The 18,893-nt window shown below is 39.5% G+C and overlaps 1 protein-coding gene across 1 annotated transcript in view; it reads right to left on the reverse strand.

The window, feature by feature from the left end:
• Window positions 1-17,196, reverse strand: part of LRIG3 (leucine rich repeats and immunoglobulin like domains 3) — a 44,708-nt gene extending 27,512 nt beyond the window's left edge. The window contains exons 1-3 of the mRNA XM_064508315.1: window positions 16,803-17,196; window positions 8,976-9,047; window positions 8,672-8,746 (exon numbers count right to left, since the gene is read on the reverse strand). Coding sequence (XP_064364385.1) covers window positions 8,672-8,746; window positions 8,976-9,047; window positions 16,803-16,999 — 344 coding nt within the window. The 5' untranslated portion in view covers window positions 17,000-17,196. The remainder of the gene's footprint in view (window positions 1-8,671; window positions 8,747-8,975; window positions 9,048-16,802) is intronic.
• Window positions 17,197-18,893: the final 1,697 nt, after the last annotated feature.

The following is an 18,893-nucleotide window of genomic DNA, read 5'->3' on the forward strand; positions in this document are numbered from 1 at the left end:
ACTACCTTATATGTCTGCTACAACAAACTCCAGGTTTCTAGATACTTCTTTCCTTTTGCATCATTCAGTCTAAACTACTGCCATAAAAACCTGTTTCCATGTCTGCAAGTCTGAGTAAGACAGGTTCCTTTTCAAATTCTTTCATTTACTTCCTCTTACTCTCCACACCAAATGTCAAAGACTGCAAAAACTAATTCCAGTAAGTTTCTTTACTCTAGCTTTTTGCTCACAACTTCAGCCCAAGTCACACATGGTTCACCACCACTCATTTTTGGGACTTTCTCCAACTTGCCTTATGCCTGAAGCCCAGTCTGGCATTCCTCTATCCTTTTTTTTCAATCTTTCTTCAAAACAAACTCTGCCAGGCAGCATCAAATTCTTAATCCTTCCCATAATAAAGTGGTAACTGAAGAGATGACAAGGATTTAAAATATTTGACCAAAATTTTCTTAATATTGGGAGCCAGACTTTAGTTTAGGATGTTGGCTTTATAAACACACAATACCACTTTCTCTGGCAAACGCAGAAGGGAAAGGCATCCACTTTTACTGAATGTAAGCTTTCATTTTCAGGAGTTGTGTCTAAACTTCATCCTTGTGACTACAGCTTTCTAAATGTCAACTGAGATGGTGTTCTTCCAGATTCTACACAGCTTCCATTTCCAGCCTATTGAGAGATGACAAAGGTGCAAGTTTCTCATACCTACCCCAGTCAATCTCCCCCAAACACTTCTTCTTCCAAACAATCTTACATGAAAAGATGCATTTTTACAGAGGCATTTGGGAGGAGTTTTCCTCATTAAGATACTACCAAACAGTGTAAATCATCATTCTTATCGTCACATTGCCAGCTGGGACAGACATATAATCTATGACATATGTTTGCTTCAATGAATTGAATTTTACTTCAAGACAACTATTTGAAGCATGACCTAGAAGGTCCATTATCTGAAAACATATTTAAACATGTATTTCCATATTTTAAACAGAAATGGACATACAATATTAAAATAAAATCACCAATACATAGTACAATGGATTAATCACAACCTTTCTGTACTAGCATTATTACCTTTGTACGTAAAGTTAGGTAGGTATTTAACTTATATGTTGATTAATCAAGGACAGAATGAAACAGTGCAAACTAGTTTCAGAGGAGTATCATTCTGAAAACAGAGGAATTTATTAAGCAAGAATGAAGATCAGTGACCAGTATATGCTTTATTATTCCTCAGAAAAGGAGAGGATAATCTTATCTTGTTCTTCCTGGTACGGAGAATGGAAGCAAGCAGGAAGAATGAAACTGCCTAAAACAGATGAATTAACAAATACTTGGTCATAAGTTAGGCATCTTGTTTAACAAAGACCTATGAGAAGCCACTTCTCAACTTAAGAGTTAGTTTATTTAGTTTTAAGAGCTATAAAGAAAAATCCTTTTTCAGATTACGTATCTGTGCTGGCAGCATGAACAATCCCAATCCCATTCACCCTGGAAGTAAAGATAATGACACTGCAACATGGTAAGTTCCACATACTAAAGTTTTGTATCTCAACACTTAGCTCTGTCTCTACTGTCTAATAGCACAATGCTTTATACATCTTAGGAAACGACCGTGTTGCAACTGGGTCTTTCATCAGTTGGATTTTATTCAGATTGGAGCAAAGCATGCTGTCCGCTGAAGAAACTTTCCTGATGACTGAAATCAGGATTAATGAGCAATTAAGCAAGACAGCAGGAAGAAGCTAGCATAGTAAGATACAAAGCTAAACCTTGGCTCTCCTGATTAAGTTATTTTTAAAGTATCAGGAATTTTTAATGAAGCCTGGTAGACGCTAAAACTTACAGACCCTCTTCTCCAATGAATTGCCAACTGCAACTGCATGGGTTAGACAAGCAGCGAGTACAAGACCCATTCAGAGAACATGCTACACCCTGGATCTGAAAAAAATAAACTTTTTAAGGCATTCTCTGGGTTTTTGCTTATTTTCAGTGACCAAAAAAAGTACTTTTAACAAACCATTGTTGATAGCTTTGATAATTTTGTTATTTATTTTTTTTCCTTTGAAGAGAATGACTTGCCACTTCTTTCAGTATAGCACTAACTTTCAGCTTTTAGGTTAGTTTCTCAAATGTGCTCATAGAAAACAAAAGGCCTGAGATTAATAATCAAATAGTCAAAGTCTTTTCAGAGGGGCTGATAAGAAAGCTACATTTAAAGTTGGATTCATTTTGTTTACCATGAAAACTTGTAAGCCCTACAACAAAGATGGACTACTTCCCCATCCTTTTGTCTAATTTTATCTTTTGACCAATCTTATTGGTTAATATTCTTTGTTTACCTTTCTAAACATCCAAGACACGCAAGTGCATGTGTCTTCAAATCCAATGCACTCAAATTCAGCCCACACCAACAGAAAAACATTACAAACTGAAGGCTATAAAAAGTGCTTAGAAAAATGACCTGTCGATGCAGTCCAGCACATAACAGACAAGCAGGCACATTTCAAGAAAACTCAATGCCGGCAACCTTTTTAATCATTTCAAAGATCAAAATGGAATGGCCATTGGACTCTTTGTTTCAACTGCCTTAAAGTCTCCCTGTCCAGATGGAGCTAGAGAATACTGTTAGTGTAAACCTGTACAATGTCGCATATTCTATGCCCCTCTCATGGACAGATTTCATATTCTTTAAAAAAAAGTGAAGTTCAAACATAATACAAACATTGTATTAATGTAAAACTTGAAAAAATATTATTGCATTTTAAATCATCAATGTTCCTTTTATTTCAACACCATGAACTTTGCATTTTCTACTACAGCTTTTGTACGACTGAATATTTTGGGGGGTTCTAGACTAACATGGTCAGTCTTTATAAGCTACAAGAATATTTCCAGCTAAATCACCTGCACCACATATATTAATGCTTTATTTAAAATAATTTCTTTAATAAAATGCAAAATCATAAATGTATTTTAAACATTCCACCACTTAAAGCTAGCCTAAGGCTGGAATTTCATGCTATATTGCAGTGGGGATTTTGGCATGTATGGCTTTCCTAGACCCTAGAGACAGCAAGATGATTATTAAATAACATATCCTGGATGTAGAAAATAATAAACTTATTATTCTGTATTAATTCTAGTTCTCATATATATTTTGATAAAAACAATATTAAGTTCAGTTGGGGAGGGAGAATACTCTAATGCTTACAGTAAAGGTTGTTCTGTCTCTCTAAAGTCTGATTGCTGCCATTTTCCATAGGATTTAAGGATATGGTATGCTGAGGATGCTGGATGGTGTCCATAGTTTTGTGTATATTTTAAAAAATCCCTTAAGTAAAGCAGTATATGTTTCTTATTTAAACTGTATATTCTTAAACAAAGTCTAGGTGTTGAAGCATTTGCAAATCAGTATGTGTCCATCTCCCTTTCAAAACACTAATCACACTAAAATTAGGGGGTTTTTTTTCTGAAGAGTTTTAAAGTAGAATCCCTATGCAAACATACATATTTGGCAGTTAAAGATCATGCAATGCTTTTCTACAAAGTTACTGTAATTATTGGTTCCTGTCTACTTCTTCAGCTTTAGTAGCACTGCTCTCCCTTACAACAGTTAAATCATAACCCCAAGTATCTTTCAGGGTCCTTAGTCACTGTTTATTAGGAGGTTTCCAGTTCTTTGGAATTAAAGCTGGTACACTCAAAGTAGTTGTTTATTAACCCAAATCATCTCTCGAGCATTTAATGCACTCCAACTCTTACAGGCTAGCCCTACAGATGTTTCTAAATGTATCTTATATAACATATGTCACACATGCATACACACACAAAAATGACAACACTGAATAAAGTTAAGTCTCAGGCTTGGCTGAAAACCACACCTTGAGTCTGATATGTATGTAACTAGCACTACTTATCTCAAATGTATCTCAGTTAAAAGAGAAGAGTCACACTGACAAACAACATTTGTTTGTTTTATTCATACCAGTTACGTATCTCCTCCCAAGAGAGACACCAAGACTTTTGGAGGAGTATCCTTAACGGCCATGAGGTGAGATACTTTATGGTATTTTCCAGGGAACTGTGAAAGAGTACTGTATCTGTACTTTCTGGGCACAGAGAAAAAATTCTAGGAAGGCTTTCAAACTTCACTAGCTTGCAACCACTAAAATGATCATACTGACGTATATTTGATTGAATTTTAGTATATACTACCTTTAAACTAGTATATTTAAAGACAGAAGTCAAAAATCACTTCCACTCTTCAGAGTTTTAGTGTATGGGATCTAGACTCAAATTAGGTGCAAAACTCTACAACAGTGACAGACATAAAACGTAATGCTAGTTCTCTTCTCATGTATCAACATCCCAGATTCTAGCAGACTTTCAGGATAAGTGGGGAAAGATTGGTATGTCTTGGAAAAGGAATGTCATTAGAATGGGACCAACTCAGCAGTCTTTAGGAAACATCAAAATTTGTGCATGTTCTCTTACTAGGGAATTAGTGCCCATTTCTATACTTGATATAAAAGCAACCCACATATGTAGAAATAAATTCTTTTTTGCCTCACAAAACTGCAAAATTTTCTAATATAAAACTACTACAGCCCTTTAAAGCAATTCCATATTAATTTCACTGGTTTTACAAGCATTTCAGGAATGCAAATCAGGAAACACCTAACATTTTAGGGATAGATAAATAAATACACCTACATTATCATGTACAGTATGTATTACTACACATATTTGTGTAATTGGTCATTAAATCCCATATTCTCCCCAAAAGCTTGCATTGTCCACCTCTTGGGATGACCTGGTGGCCTGGCTAGAGCTACTGTTCTGACTGGAGAGCTGGCTCTTTCAAATGGCTGAACTCTGTCTCTACCTTGATAAACAGCGCTCTTCCCACCCTCTCTCACAGAAGACTGAGGAAAGGGCTGGGTGCCTCAGCAAAAACAACAGTCTGAAGTTTCAGTAGGAAATTGTTAACTTAAATGGTCAGGCATGCTGAAAGATGCCATCAGACCTCTACAAATAACATCACAGTAAGACAGGTATGCCCAAGTACATTTGCTGGGCATTTTGGAAGGAACCTAACATCTAAAAACTAGTCTAAAATAGGTATCTAGATGGGCTTTAGAGGACAAGTCATCTGACCTGTTTTAGGAAAGCCAAGTCACTTCAGAAAGAGATCGCTTTCCTCCATTCACCTTGAAGAAGGTCTACAGGGACGAATTTGTACTTAAGATACCAAATTTTCATATATTTATGGTAGGAAAGATGAATCCCACCCTTTGCTCTGTCCATTAGGTATTACATTTGTTAGTGCTGGGGAAGCCATCACAGATTCACAACCAAAGGCCTGCAGATGAGATTTAGCCCATTCAGTTCACAGCCAGTTCCAGATCCCCAGGAGGCTCAGCAGCTCTCCCATGCCCACGTGACAACACACACTCATCCCATAAACAAAACAACAGATGTGCTTCCAGTCACATAATGAGTGCCCCTGCATTTGCTTGCCTATTTCCTCACACGTGTGTGGGGGGGGGGGAGTGCCTGCATGACACTCCCCTCTTCCATGGTGTTCAACTCTCAACTGCCATCCATAAAAGCCAAAATGTTGGCCTCATTGTTTAATTTTACCAACAGACTTTTGAGTATGAGACTGGGAACATCTGTTGCTCTGGGTATGTTTATTCTGCATAATTCAGCAGCATGCAAACATCTAAGCTAGATAAATATAAGTCAGATAGCTGAAAATGAGGTAGCTCCAGAAATGGAAACTACAATAACGTGATAATCCACCCATGCTTGTTTATACTGCTCAAAGAATTTAGAAATACAGTGGAATGTGGAGATACCTGCATTATTATTCACTATAGACATATCACCAGTGTAACTTCTGCAGGAATTTTTCTCATCTTGCAAAGGAATAGGTAAAAATCAAAAGCTCTACAGGTGAGCAACAAGCACCTGTAAAAATTTTTCTCTTCTTAGAAGAGACATTCTCCAACAGTAAAAATTTTGGCAGGCAAGGAGGGAGCCATTTCCACAGCATTCCTTGAAGACTCCTTCAAAAAAACAACTGGCTTTTCAACCAACAGTAATGAACAGATGTATATGTATCTCATAAGAAATGTAATCAAAAAGTTTCAGAAGACTGGCACCCTCTTTTCTGCTATTTCTTGCAAGTCAGAACAAAGTCTTAACAAGGAAACAGTAGTTTGTTTTGGAAAGGCTCCACAAGCTCCTTTTTTATGAGTTGAAAACCCTGCAGAAAGTCATCAGAAGTATTTTTCTAATACATCAGATGACTCAGTCTGATCCAACCCCTCCAAATAACATCCACCACAGAAAACAATGTGAATACTTTTTTCATTTTTTTAAAAAGTTCAATTAAATTGATCTATTTGTTGATCCACGATACCAGTATATTACATATATTTTTATGCCAGATAACTGTTTATTCCTCTTTATTTATACCCTTTTTTGTAAAATGAGATGACATCTTTCTGACAATTTCTAATCTGTGAGATGTTTAAAAGGAAATCCTTTGTCAAAGTCACAAGATGCTTTATTTCTTCAAAAATGTAACGCTACTCTCTAGTTTTCTGTTCTTTCTACATAGATCAATTTTGATGTGGCACAAACAACTGTCTTAACTATCATACACTGGACATCCATAAGTTAATGTAGAACCTTTAAATTGCTTAAAGAGTAATTTCTACCATGTTAAAGTCAATGAATCTCTACAGTGGTCATACAATAGATATTAAATCTCAGTTGAGGCATACTGAACATATTTGGTAATATCCTGACACCATAGAGAAGGATGCCAGTAGTTCAAAACAGAACGAGAACAAGCCAGCACCCAACGAGCCCAACTTTAACTGCGCTGGTAGTATAATAACAGCTTTTAGAAAGACTTTTTTCCCCTCTTTTATATGTCAGTATATAGTGCAGAGCACAGACCTAACAAAGGTTTCTCTGTGTTTGGCCAGGTGGGTAAATGAAACTAAGCTAGTGATTCAGGGACACGGAACAACCGATTCAGCAATGACTGATTTTTATTTATTCTATCAAAAGAAAACAAAAATCTTTTCACAGCTGCAGGGGGTAATTTTAGGTTCATCTAAACTAGTTCAGTTTCCATGGGATGGAGTAGAGATGTTAAGACAAGTTCTTAACTTTGTACTCATCAGAAGTAAGGCAAGAGGATTATAAACACTTCATTATGTTAGCATTTCCAACTTTATGGTAATAAGAACCTTAAGAGCATCAAGAGTTAAATAAAAATGTATTTTTTTAAATCAATGAGATATTAAACTACAGAGTGCTATGTCAATGTAAAAACAACACCAGTGCTAATGCAAAATAGAAATAGATGATATGCTTAAATTCAGGAGTTATTTGTCAGACACCATCTGCTTTTCCTTTCATTCTTTTCTGATTTTGATCTGTAAGAAACCACATCAGTATCAAATGTCACTTAGTTCTTTTTCAAACAGAGCAGTCCAGACACAGCGGCTGCACCAGCTGACTTAGCTGACCTGGGCCTAGAGTAAAAACAAACCCCTATAAATCACCAGATGTAAGCAATTGAATAGTGATCAATTTAATTAATTGAACAGCTTTCCAAAGTTTACTGTATTGTTTTAACCCTTCAGGCATCCCTGAGAAAGGTAACTCGCAATTTGTATTTAAGGGCAGGATTTGGCCAGAGGGCTACATTTTACTAGCTTTAAATCCTTTAGATTCTCACTGATAAAAACAAAATTCCACCTATGAAAAACACACCTTTTTTCTAATTAACAGTATGGTAATAACTTTTTTTCTTTTTTTTAGCATTTCCATCAAACATCTTAGAGAAATTAGATGGCCAAGAAAATTAAACTTTTTCAAGTGAAATTCACCGGAATAAGATTTCCTTTAAAATAAAGAATTAAAATAAAAAAATATATATTTTTAGAATAAAAAAAAAATTATAGGCCCAAAAAGTCTGGGGCCCCACATGACTTTTTAAACTTTATACCTGTATTACAGATGTCCCACCAAATAACCTAGTAATTTATTTCAAACAAAGCAATGAACATAGACATAATTGAATGTGTGTCACAGTTATATGTACTTACTGCAGCTGTAAAAATTATACACCACACAGGAAAATTTGACTCAAAAAGCATTTAAGATATTGGCACAATATCTTTTAACCTAGACACTTATCCTGAAGGTGTGTGGTGAGGGGGATTTCCCCATCTTCCCCGTTCAAATTAATAGAATTTTGCCACAATTTAACACAATTGGGATTTCAGCCAAGATGCATAAAAATAGAATATAATTCTTATTTTAAAGTCTGCATTGTACAAGTTTGTATAAATTTGCTAATGTTTGTACAGTGCCTAGCACAACAGGTCTGAGGCTTCTGGGCACCACCACAACATAGATTAATTCTAATGCAGTCTTTGTATCTGAGAGAAGCATAAAACCTACATGGATTAAGCTCAATTATACACATTTTAAACAACCTACTATATAATATGACATAATCAACTTCCTAACCACAAGCTGCTCTATTTCCAGTTATTTTACTTTAATCTCTGTAATACACATATTTCCACTAACACTGTAGAGTTAGTTCCACTAACTAGGAAGAAAAATAAAATCTACTTACAAAGACAGAAGAGTTATATTTGTAGAGATAGGCCCCAGATTTGGAATGATCTCCAGTTCATTGTTGTTCAGCTTCCTATTAATATTAAGAAAGGGAGAGTCAGCTTTGATGTCAATCAGAAGTATATAAATTGGATTTGCTGAACTGCTGAACAATGTCACTCCAAAATCTGAAATTAATTCGCGTTTCACTTAACGTAGCGTATCAGAAGAACGGCAAACATCTTTGTTTTTCAGCCCCTTATCCCAGCTGTAAAATTACCATACCCAAACAATTTATTTTTAATTAAGACAAATTAACTTACACTTCCCGAAGACTATGAAGGTGATCCAAGGAACTGGTGTTGATTGAATATAATCTGTTGTGACTTAAGTCCCTACGAGGTTACAAAAATAAACAAGCTGTCAGTTTTGCCATAAAATATTGGGTAAAGCAATGCAATTTCAATCAAAATTGTATTATCATACGTCTCCAAGTTTATAAAAAGTGAGTTTTTGAAATTACTAAAATTAGAATAGAAACTCATTTCAGTACTCTATATATAAAGTAACTAGGTGCCTCGATCACTACCAGTAGCGTCAAAGAATTTCCTGCAGCTCTGAACAATTTGGTCTGTGTTGCATGTGTGGCTGCGCATTTAAGGTAGTATCATGAAAAACATCTCAACATCTATATATGCCACCGAACAACCTCCCCCCATTCCTTCACAACTAAAGATCCAACCTCTAATGGCTAAGGCAACCTCCAATGGCTAAAGCCATTCAAGGGAAATTCATAAACCAAGTCTCACTGCAATCTCATTTCTTAAGTCAAGATCAAAGTATCTGTTATTACTACTCTTCTCACTAGCTTCTCTAAAGCAACTCACAAATAACTATACAATATGACAGTACAGTCATGCTTTCATACAATTCAGAACTCTTTCTTATATAAGCAAATTTAATGTGGATCTTAAACATGCAATATCAGAAGAAAATAGACACAATAAGGCCTAATACTATGCTGAATATTCAAGAAGTCTATATACTATTCAGATTAATATGAGATTTAATTGCACTTGGAGAAGTAGTTTGTAATACTCAGCTTTTTCCTTTCTGTACTTAATATCCCAATATATATATCGATGCAGTTTGCAAGAAATTTTGTTAATGAAGTTCCACACATACTTTTTTAGGGACAACAGTGTTTGCTACAAAACAAGGTAGAGCACTAAGAATTCAACACATTTTCTTGACCACTGTCAATCTTTCTTTTCACCTACAGACACCACACACCTTTACCACGTGTCCTCTTGAACATCTGAAAATACAATGTAATAAGAGCACGTAATAAGAAACATTTGCTGTGGTCTCAGAGGTACTGGAAACACCACAGAAACAAAAAGAATGACTACACAAGAGAATGCAGAGAACTTGGGGAAACCCAAACTATGGAGATCTATGCAAGTGATACAGATTTATAACTGGTCTTTCACTATGGCTAGCCCTGTTGTCCTGGTTTTTAGTCATCTATCCACCACAACCTGTAAGCTCCTGCTCCCATTCTAGCCCGTCACCATCTTACCTGCACTGACACAATTGTCTGCAAGGTGGGTGCTGAACAGCAGAAAGTCATCGAGTTTATTCAAGCCAAGAAACAAAAGCTTACTAAGTTCTTAAACTCACCCTTTTTCAGTAACAGAACTTGCAACACATACCCACAAACAATTGCACTAGCAGACTTGAGGAGTGAGCAGCTGCTGCACCAGGTAAAGGCAAGAGAATTTCTCAGCCTGGATTATTTCATGACACTTCACTCTGTGCTAATCGACCGCTGCATCCTGAACGCTGCGCCAACAGGTCTGTCAGTGATAAAAGCAGGAAGGGGCTTGGAAAAGAGGGTGCTTGGCACCACCAGAAGGGTCTGACTATGGCCAGCACTAAGCCAGCTCCTCATCAAGCCATGTGGGCATGAAGAGCACCTCAAGTTGAATATATGAGGAAACTCAAGGAGTCTAAGTTTTTCTGGAGAATATGATTCAGTACACAGTCACCTACACTCAGTATGCCAAACACAGGCCGGTGACTGTCATGGATGTGTCTCTTTTCCAACATGGAAGGCTGCACCCCCATCTACAGATTTGGAATTGATGGATCCTGATGGATGATTAGTACAGCCATGCTATCCTACATACAGTCTAAAACTGGCTCACATCAAGCCAGTTCCAGGATCTGTGTAAGGTGCTCAGCTATATTACTAAGCCCTGAGCAACTGGGGTCTCAGGAACTTGCGTTTCTCTGCACCTACCATTTCAGATTCTTGAAGAGCACAGATATAAAACTGAAACCCAGCCAGGTACACAGGTTCCTTACGTATCACAAGGGGGACAGTAAAATCATGTTTTAGACTCCCAGAATGGTTTGGTGGTTTATGCTGCACTTGTTCAATGCTTCCAGAATGAGGTACTGTACCTGCTGTACAAGAATCTCAACCCACATATCCCCCCGTCAACTCCAGCTGTATGCCCAACTACCCAGTTACAGAGTCCTGAGTCTTGAACTCTCATCTGTAACCGTGGCATAGCTTCAACAGGAGGAACAGAGACTGCCCACTCCACAAGTGGTTACAGTCCTGGGGGTCAGGCTCTCCTTGCAGAATAGAAACTACAAAAAAAAAAAGCCTGTTCAAGGGAGGACTCAGATCGCCCATTTCCTCAATTAGCACAGGACAAACAACTCCACTATCCCTTTTGTCCTCTCCCAGAATCAGTTAAAAAATAAATAAATAAAAATAATCCCAGCCCCACATATGCATATTATGAGGGGTACCATCCAGTGCTCAGTTATTAGATGTGCTCTGATGCAATGTGGCCCAGAGGGCTCAGGTGCCCTAAGCACCGGTGTCTGGCCCACAGTCACATGCAGGGAGGAGACAAACACGACGCTCCCCAAGCCAGGGCAGTGTAGTATTGCGCACAGTGCAAAACTGCAGGTGTGAAAGGCATGTTCCACCTCAAAAAAAAGGGGGGGCAGTAGTTGGGGAGAGCCACCTGGAGAACTGGCACACCCTCCACCTTTGGGTGGCCATGGGAGGATGAACCTCAGTTCTGACTTAAGCACCTAATACATATCTGTGCCTTCTTTCAGGTGTCTAAACCCCTAAAGATCTTTCCCTCTTAAATATGGAAAACCAACACAGTGTTAACATCTTCAAAAATCCATAAATGTTAATTTTATCATTATGATTTTGAGTTCTCCTGTAAATGAGGTTAACCACACTTGAGTTACAGGACTGAATCTTTCCTTGCTTAAGAATCTAGTGCAAACACTAATCTGGCCACAGGTTTGAGGAAAAAAAACATTTGTTTAACATCTGAAGATAGTAACTGTAGATTTGAGATTTTCATACTATATTCTTAAATGTAAACACTGAAAAGATATGGTATTACAAACAACTAGGTTTTAACAGTGATGGAAATCTAACTTGTTACTGTAAAGTAGACAGAGTACAGAAAATTTTTACCCTAAAACTTAATTCAATATTTGTGTTTAGTCCGTAGGGATTATAAAAACTATGCAAATAAACAGCCAAAATTCAGTGAAATTAGGGCTGTTAGGGACTAATATGTTACTGTTCTTCATGCTTTAGACAAGAATTCGGAATTAGTAATTATTTCAACAAAGAGCTTTCAACATTAGTGCTAAAAACTTTCATTTCTTCATTTCATCTAAAAACCCTGCAAAAGGTTTATTTAAAACATGTTTGCCTAAAGGACCTACCAGACAGTAACAGACGTGAGTAGATTTGTTCTGCTGGAGTTATAACATGCAAAAAAAAAAAAAAAAAAAAAAAAAAAGAAAAAAAAATCTGGCAGAGTCCTTAAACTATAAAAATCCTGCAATTACAACCACTGCTGTGCATGATCACCACGCTGGAGCCAGACACTTTCACTCATAGCTCAAGCTCACATCCATCTGGAGTCTATCAAGGCAGCCATGAGCCTAACAACTTATGCTAGGTTTCAAACAATTTTTTGTGTTTGTTTTTTAACACTGTAGATATCCTCAGACTTTCCATGTGGCACCTACTTTAAAAAATACATGCATACAAACCCCTCATTCCTTGTTTACTTACAACAGGTTGTCAAACACAAGTTGAAGGAAAAAAAACAAAGCAAAACAAAAACAACAAAAAAAGACAATACTGACTTGCCTGTTTCACACAGCTATATACATACTTGTCTACCAAGTACTGGGCAAATACAACTCGTAAGCATCTTGATAAACACTATTCCAGTATCACTGGCATTAGAAACTTCAGAAAAAAGCCTACTTCCTGCAAGTTACATTTATAAGTTAAATCAGAACCGCTGAAAGTGAACCAAAAGTTAAAATATTTGCCTTTTACTAAAATTCTAAGTGAAGCTTAAGCCTATAGAAGTTTCCAAACATGAAAGCACTGTATCTGAGGCATTTTTTAAATACAAAAATCTACCATCTCTGTCCCATAGCGAGAAGTCTCAATGCATTTTAAAAGAACTAAGTAAAAGACTTGCAAGTGAAGCAGTATTTTTCCTTCACTTAGAAATAGGAACTGACAATGCTAAAATACTAAGATCATTACTATGCATTTTCCATTTCTGAATTTTCCTTGTCTGTGAAAACCACATTACAAGTGGGGAGAAAATCTCTTCTGTGATTCCTTTTACTACTAGAATTTCAAAAGCTATGAAATACATAATATTGAGTATATTCAGAAACTTCAGAAACCAAGTTTATATTAAGAAATTCTTTATATCAATAAAAAGTATATATACCTGTTCTTCACCTCAAATTTCTAATAAAAGTGATCGAGCATTTACGCAGATTTCACCACTTATTACTGAACTACACTTTAAACAGCAGGCCAAAGTTTTTGGGGCCCTTTGAAAAACTGTTTTAGGAAAGAAAGTATTTTCAATACCCAATTACTTTTGTATGAATATTTTTCATAACTCACAGCCTCTGCATTAGAAAGCTGAAACAAAACTCCAAACTCCATGTTTATGTGATAAAAAATGAAAGGAAGACCTAATGCACAAAGGGAGAGGGTGAGTGTTTCTTCACACATTTTATAAATATGACTTTTAGACTCTAACTTAATTCACAACACTTAGTTACAATTATCATCTTCTTCCTTAGAGAACTCAGAAACCTGAGCCCCAAGTCAAATTTTAAAATGCAAATCCAGCAACAGCTTCTTAATCAGTCCCACTGGGGCCTATAGAGCTGCTAATTCAGCAAAAATCAAGAGAGCTGAAAAACAAAAAGCCAGGCTGTAGCTGTTTTAAGACACTGATCCAAAGTGACTCATAAATCAGCTTGCTATGTTCAAGTTTTAGTCTGGAAAATATTGAAAAACAGCTGTTAAAACCATACGGCCCTTTTTTTCTGGCAATTCTGGTAAAGAACTAGAGGATTTATAAAATGTAAATACCAAAAATGTTAATACAAACACTAGTGAAAACTGTCTTTTAGATTTTCCTCTCTGTCTCACTGACAGTTTTAGCATTCCTAGGTGAACCTGGTAAGATGTATTCTAGAAATCCACTGAGAAATCATGAATACTGAAGACTCTGGCCAATATTCAAACTCTCTTCCTCCCTCTACTTCTGGCCATGAAGCATCAATCCTAACAAAGCAACATTCTTTCAATCTCAGGACACACATACTAGAAGTAAATTAAAAATCTAACTTCAAAACTATTTGTACACAGAGCCATTACAAACATTTATCTGTTCTCAGTGGGTTATCGTTATTTTACATGAAGGCAGAGTCACAGATTTTTTGGGGGGCGGGGGGGCAAAACTATAGTAAAGCTGACACTTATACCCTATTTACACCCCACTTCCTGAAGTATTTTCTGTGCAATGCAGTAGCCTCACATTTACCACCAAAAGAACCCCAGAACTTAACTCAATATTCAAGCTCGTTTTCTTATTTCACTCTTTGTCCACTCTAAGATCATGTAGTCTTTCCACATTCCAAACTCTCATTTTATTTCACTAGGGGATTTGAATAAAAAAGGAATGAAAGAGTGAAACCAGAGCTTCAAAAAAGCCAACTTCATCAGACATTTTTTCTGTCTTGGTATGTAAAGTCTAACATGGGCCTAGACCTTCTTAGGCAAGAACTTGCATTCTCCTGCTTGGGAGTTCTTGCCTGCATATGTTGAGAACATGGTGTAGTAGCTTCTCTTTTCCAAAGAGGATTGGAAATCCTGCAATTAAACTGCTAGCCTTTGGCTATATGCAGTATGGACTTCCATGGGGAAAAAAACAGTAAACATATACCAATAAAATTCATAAACAGTCTTTTAAAAATTGCAAATGCACAGTTTGGAGAAACAATAATCTGGACTATTCAAACCTTTCCTAAGTAGGTAAAACTGAAAAGCATTGTAGTGTTACACACTGTGCAATCAAAGCTCCAGGCACTTGAGTAGCAGGAGGTAACAGACAATGTCACACTCTGCCTTTTCTCTTACTAAGAGGGGCAGGAAGAAAGAGCAGGGTACTTCTAAGGCATTAAAACACAAAAACAAAAGAAATATTTACACAAAAGCAGCCAGACCACATGGTTTGGTGACACCTACAAAGAGGTACTTCTGTGAGTTTAAGACCGAGTGACACAGCTGTCCAATGAGTAATCACAGCAGGGTTTCTTAAAACAGACCAAAGCTTATTTATACAAGTGGAACTTATTTTCTCACACTTTTAAAGGAATGTGAACTTACATAAGGACAATTTACATTACCAAGGGAATTCTAATTAGAAAAACCACCCCTGTGCTAAGAAAAAGGCTTGCAATGTGTTTTATTGTCTCTCACTGAAGAAAGTGGAAAAGACAAATTTGAATCGCTGCTAATGAAAAATACTTTTTAAAGTAACCCTGAAAATGAAAGTTCTGTGATTTTCTCCCCTTGGTTTTAATTTAGGTGTCACATCTGCGTTTTAACTTAACATCACTAAACTAAGCTATGAAACTAAGCTATAAAGTATAGCTGAATTTTGTCAGAAAACTTATGTTAGCTTACTGTTCAAAACTACAGGAGAGATGAAATTTAATAGGAAGCAAATAAGTTGCTGAATGTAAAGCAGATCCGGTATTTGCTTCATATGTTTCAATCACATAAGCCAAAAGAAAAAAATAACTTTCGCCTCACACTTTCCTATGTGCTGCACACAAATATTCACCTCCTAGAGTCATTCATATGTTCAGTCCCATATGGTGTCAATACAGCCATCCACATTTCATGAGTAAAGCAGCATGACCTCCAGACAAGGCAATTGAGCAGAATTAGCCACAACTAATTGAAAGCCTTCCTGTTTACTTTAAAGTCCTTATCTCAATCTGCTTTGGAAATGTAATAGAAAATTAATACGACTAATAGAGAAGATATTTGAGCGACAAGAGATTAAAAGCAAATGTGAAAAGTCCCTTAGCTATTTTCTAGCTTTCAGAAAGTTCCGTAATTTATGCTTTGTCCATAAAAGTTTGTCACTGAAAGTAAATTTTTTACATATGGCATTTCAGTTTGTATTACTAAGAATCCAGTAAGTCTGTCTCATCGAATTAAACATAGTAAGTTTCGGTATGAATAAAACTATTGGAGAACGAAGATGAAGAGCGAGAACTGCACAAACAAAAATAAGACCACCAGAAGGGAAACAGGCGAAGTAGCTGGAAACCAATATTAATTTGACGATTATTGTACGCTTTCCAAGAAAGTCACCAGAAGAACTTTCTTCCCCCTCAAACCACTGAATAGCACTACCAGGCCCAGCTTTAGCCCTAGCGTTTATTGCCGCCAACCCTCCCGCAGCAGGTTTTCAGCAGGCCAGCGGCTCCCACCCGGATTGACCTGATGCCCGCCGCGCAGCCCTCCGCGCGGGAGCGCAGCGACAGTTTCATGCACTTTCTCCCCCAACAGACACACCGGCCTGGGGCCACCGCGCCGCCCGCAGCTTCTGCTTCACGGAAAGGGCACTGTCCCCCCCCCCCCCCCCCACCGGCGGCACAGGGTGGCTGCAGAGCGGGCGCGGAGGCCCCACAGCACGGAAGATGGCGGGCAGCCCCCAGCCCCTGCGGATCCCCGCCGCCCCGATACTCACAGCTGCACCGCCCCCCGCGGCAGCCGCTCGGGCACCCGGCTCAGCTCCAGCCGGCTACAGGCGACGAGGTGCCCGGCGCAGCGGCAGGGCACGGGGCAGCGGCCGGCGGCGGCGGCGCGGCCGCCCGGCGCCACCAGCAGCACCAGCAACAGCAGGAGGGCGGCGGGCGCCGCGCGGGGCCGGGGCCGGCGGAGCATGGCGGGCTGGGCGCCGCTGCCCGCGCTCCGCGTCCCTCGCACTCCCGCACTGACAGAGCTGCGCGCAGCGCGACCTCCCGCCTCTCAGAGCGGCTGGCGGCTCCCGCTCATGCCCCGGAGCCGCCGGGAAGGGGGGGGAAGGTGGCGGGGGAGGGAGAAAAAGAAGGGGGGGGGGGAGAAAGAAAAAGGGGGGGGGGCGCAACGCCGCAACCGCCGCCAGCCACTCCGCAAACTTTCCGCCGCCTCAGCCCGCCTCCGAGCGGCGGCGGAGCGCGGCGCGGGGCGGCCCCCGCAGCCCCCTCCCCCCGCCATGTGACAGCAACGAGCGGGCGCCCGGGCCGCCCTGGTGGGGGCGCCGGCCCCGCTGCCGCCCGGGGAGAGAAGTACGTGATGGGGAGGTCCCTGGCGGGCGGTGCCAGGTTTGGGGAAGGGGGGCACCTGCAGCCCATGTGCCCGCTTCCCTCAGGGACAGCTGCAGGGTGGCCTTGGAGCTGGGGCAGGGCCAAGCGCCCGGCCTGGTCCTCGGCCAGGGCCCTGAGAGCGACCCTCCCCGCAGAGGGGGGTCTCACTGCCCCGACAGCACCCCTCCCCGCACAGGGGGTCTCTCAGCAAACTTGTCCCCTCGCATGGCGGCCGCAGCCCGAGAGGGAGCGCGCCGAGCCAGCACTGCCCGCTCAGGGTTTCCCTCCGCCACCTCGCCAGTCGGCACAAGCTGGAGGCTGCTCCTGCCTGTGCAAAGGTCCAAACACGTTCCCAGCCAAGCCTGGGGTCACTGGGATGTAAAAGGTGAGGTGAGGTTAACTCTTGCCTTCCGGGTCCTGCACAGCTAGCCCAGACACCATAATTAAGCCCATTATGTTCCCCACAGGATCCCAGCTCCAGAGGTTCAGGGAAGTAGGCAGGGCATATGGATTCCACATCTCTGAGGTAATCTCTGTGACCTAAGTAAATACCTATTGTTCAAGTTCTATATGTAAGCCCGGACCCTGCAGTAGATTCAGTTACTGTAGACGTTACACATCCCCACTCAGCAGAAGCAGTGTCAGACTACTCAAGGACACTGTACTTTCTCTCCCACCTTTGTATATATACATTTTACCTAAGAGACTGATGACAGCTTAGACTCTAGGGACCTTAGACGGTCTGGAGAGCCTGATAGCTCCAGTGTTGAGAAGGGTACCATTGATATTTTGTCCTTGTCTTTATTATTCCCATATGTATCCCGGGAAACAGGCTAAGTTAAAGAAACAAAATGTCATTCTATTTTAAGTCAGGAGTCATGAATTTGCAAAGCAAGCAGGCAAGTCGTAAGTTGCTAAAAATATTCACATGGTGCTTTCGGCACAACTGCTTCAGGTGTGTCGAGTGTACAGAACTGTGTGATGCTCTGTCAGCTTGTGATCTGTTGACCATTGGTGGTCCCTAAGGAAATTACTGCAGGAAAACAAACAAATGCTGCAGAAACATACTTTTTTTTTTACACATAAAAGCAAGTGAGCAAGCAAGCAAACAAGCAACATAGAGGATAAAAAAGTAAATCGTATCTTTTAACATGCTACCTTCATTTATTTGTTGTAAATGAAGACTATCTTGGCAGCATTGGCATGTGATAGTTGTTGGCTTTTTTGCAGCCGCCTTCTTCCCTTCAAAAACGTTAGGTTAACATTAGATTAAGAAAACCTGATAAATACTGAGCTGCTGTAAATAGCATGCAGGAAAATGTAGACAGTGCCAAATTCAGCTTTTCAATACTATCCATCATTAGCTCCTATATCTGCTCCTACTGAAGTCAGTGGAAAAGCTTCCTTCTGTTTCAGAAAGTGCCAGGTTTTGGTTCTATCTGTACAGTTGTTTCACATCACTTTACTAAGTTGCAAAGACGTGTGAACATGTG

This window comes from Dromaius novaehollandiae, chromosome 1 (assembly GCF_036370855.1).
Source record: "Dromaius novaehollandiae isolate bDroNov1 chromosome 1, bDroNov1.hap1, whole genome shotgun sequence".
NCBI lineage: Eukaryota > Metazoa > Chordata > Aves > Casuariiformes > Dromaiidae > Dromaius > Dromaius novaehollandiae.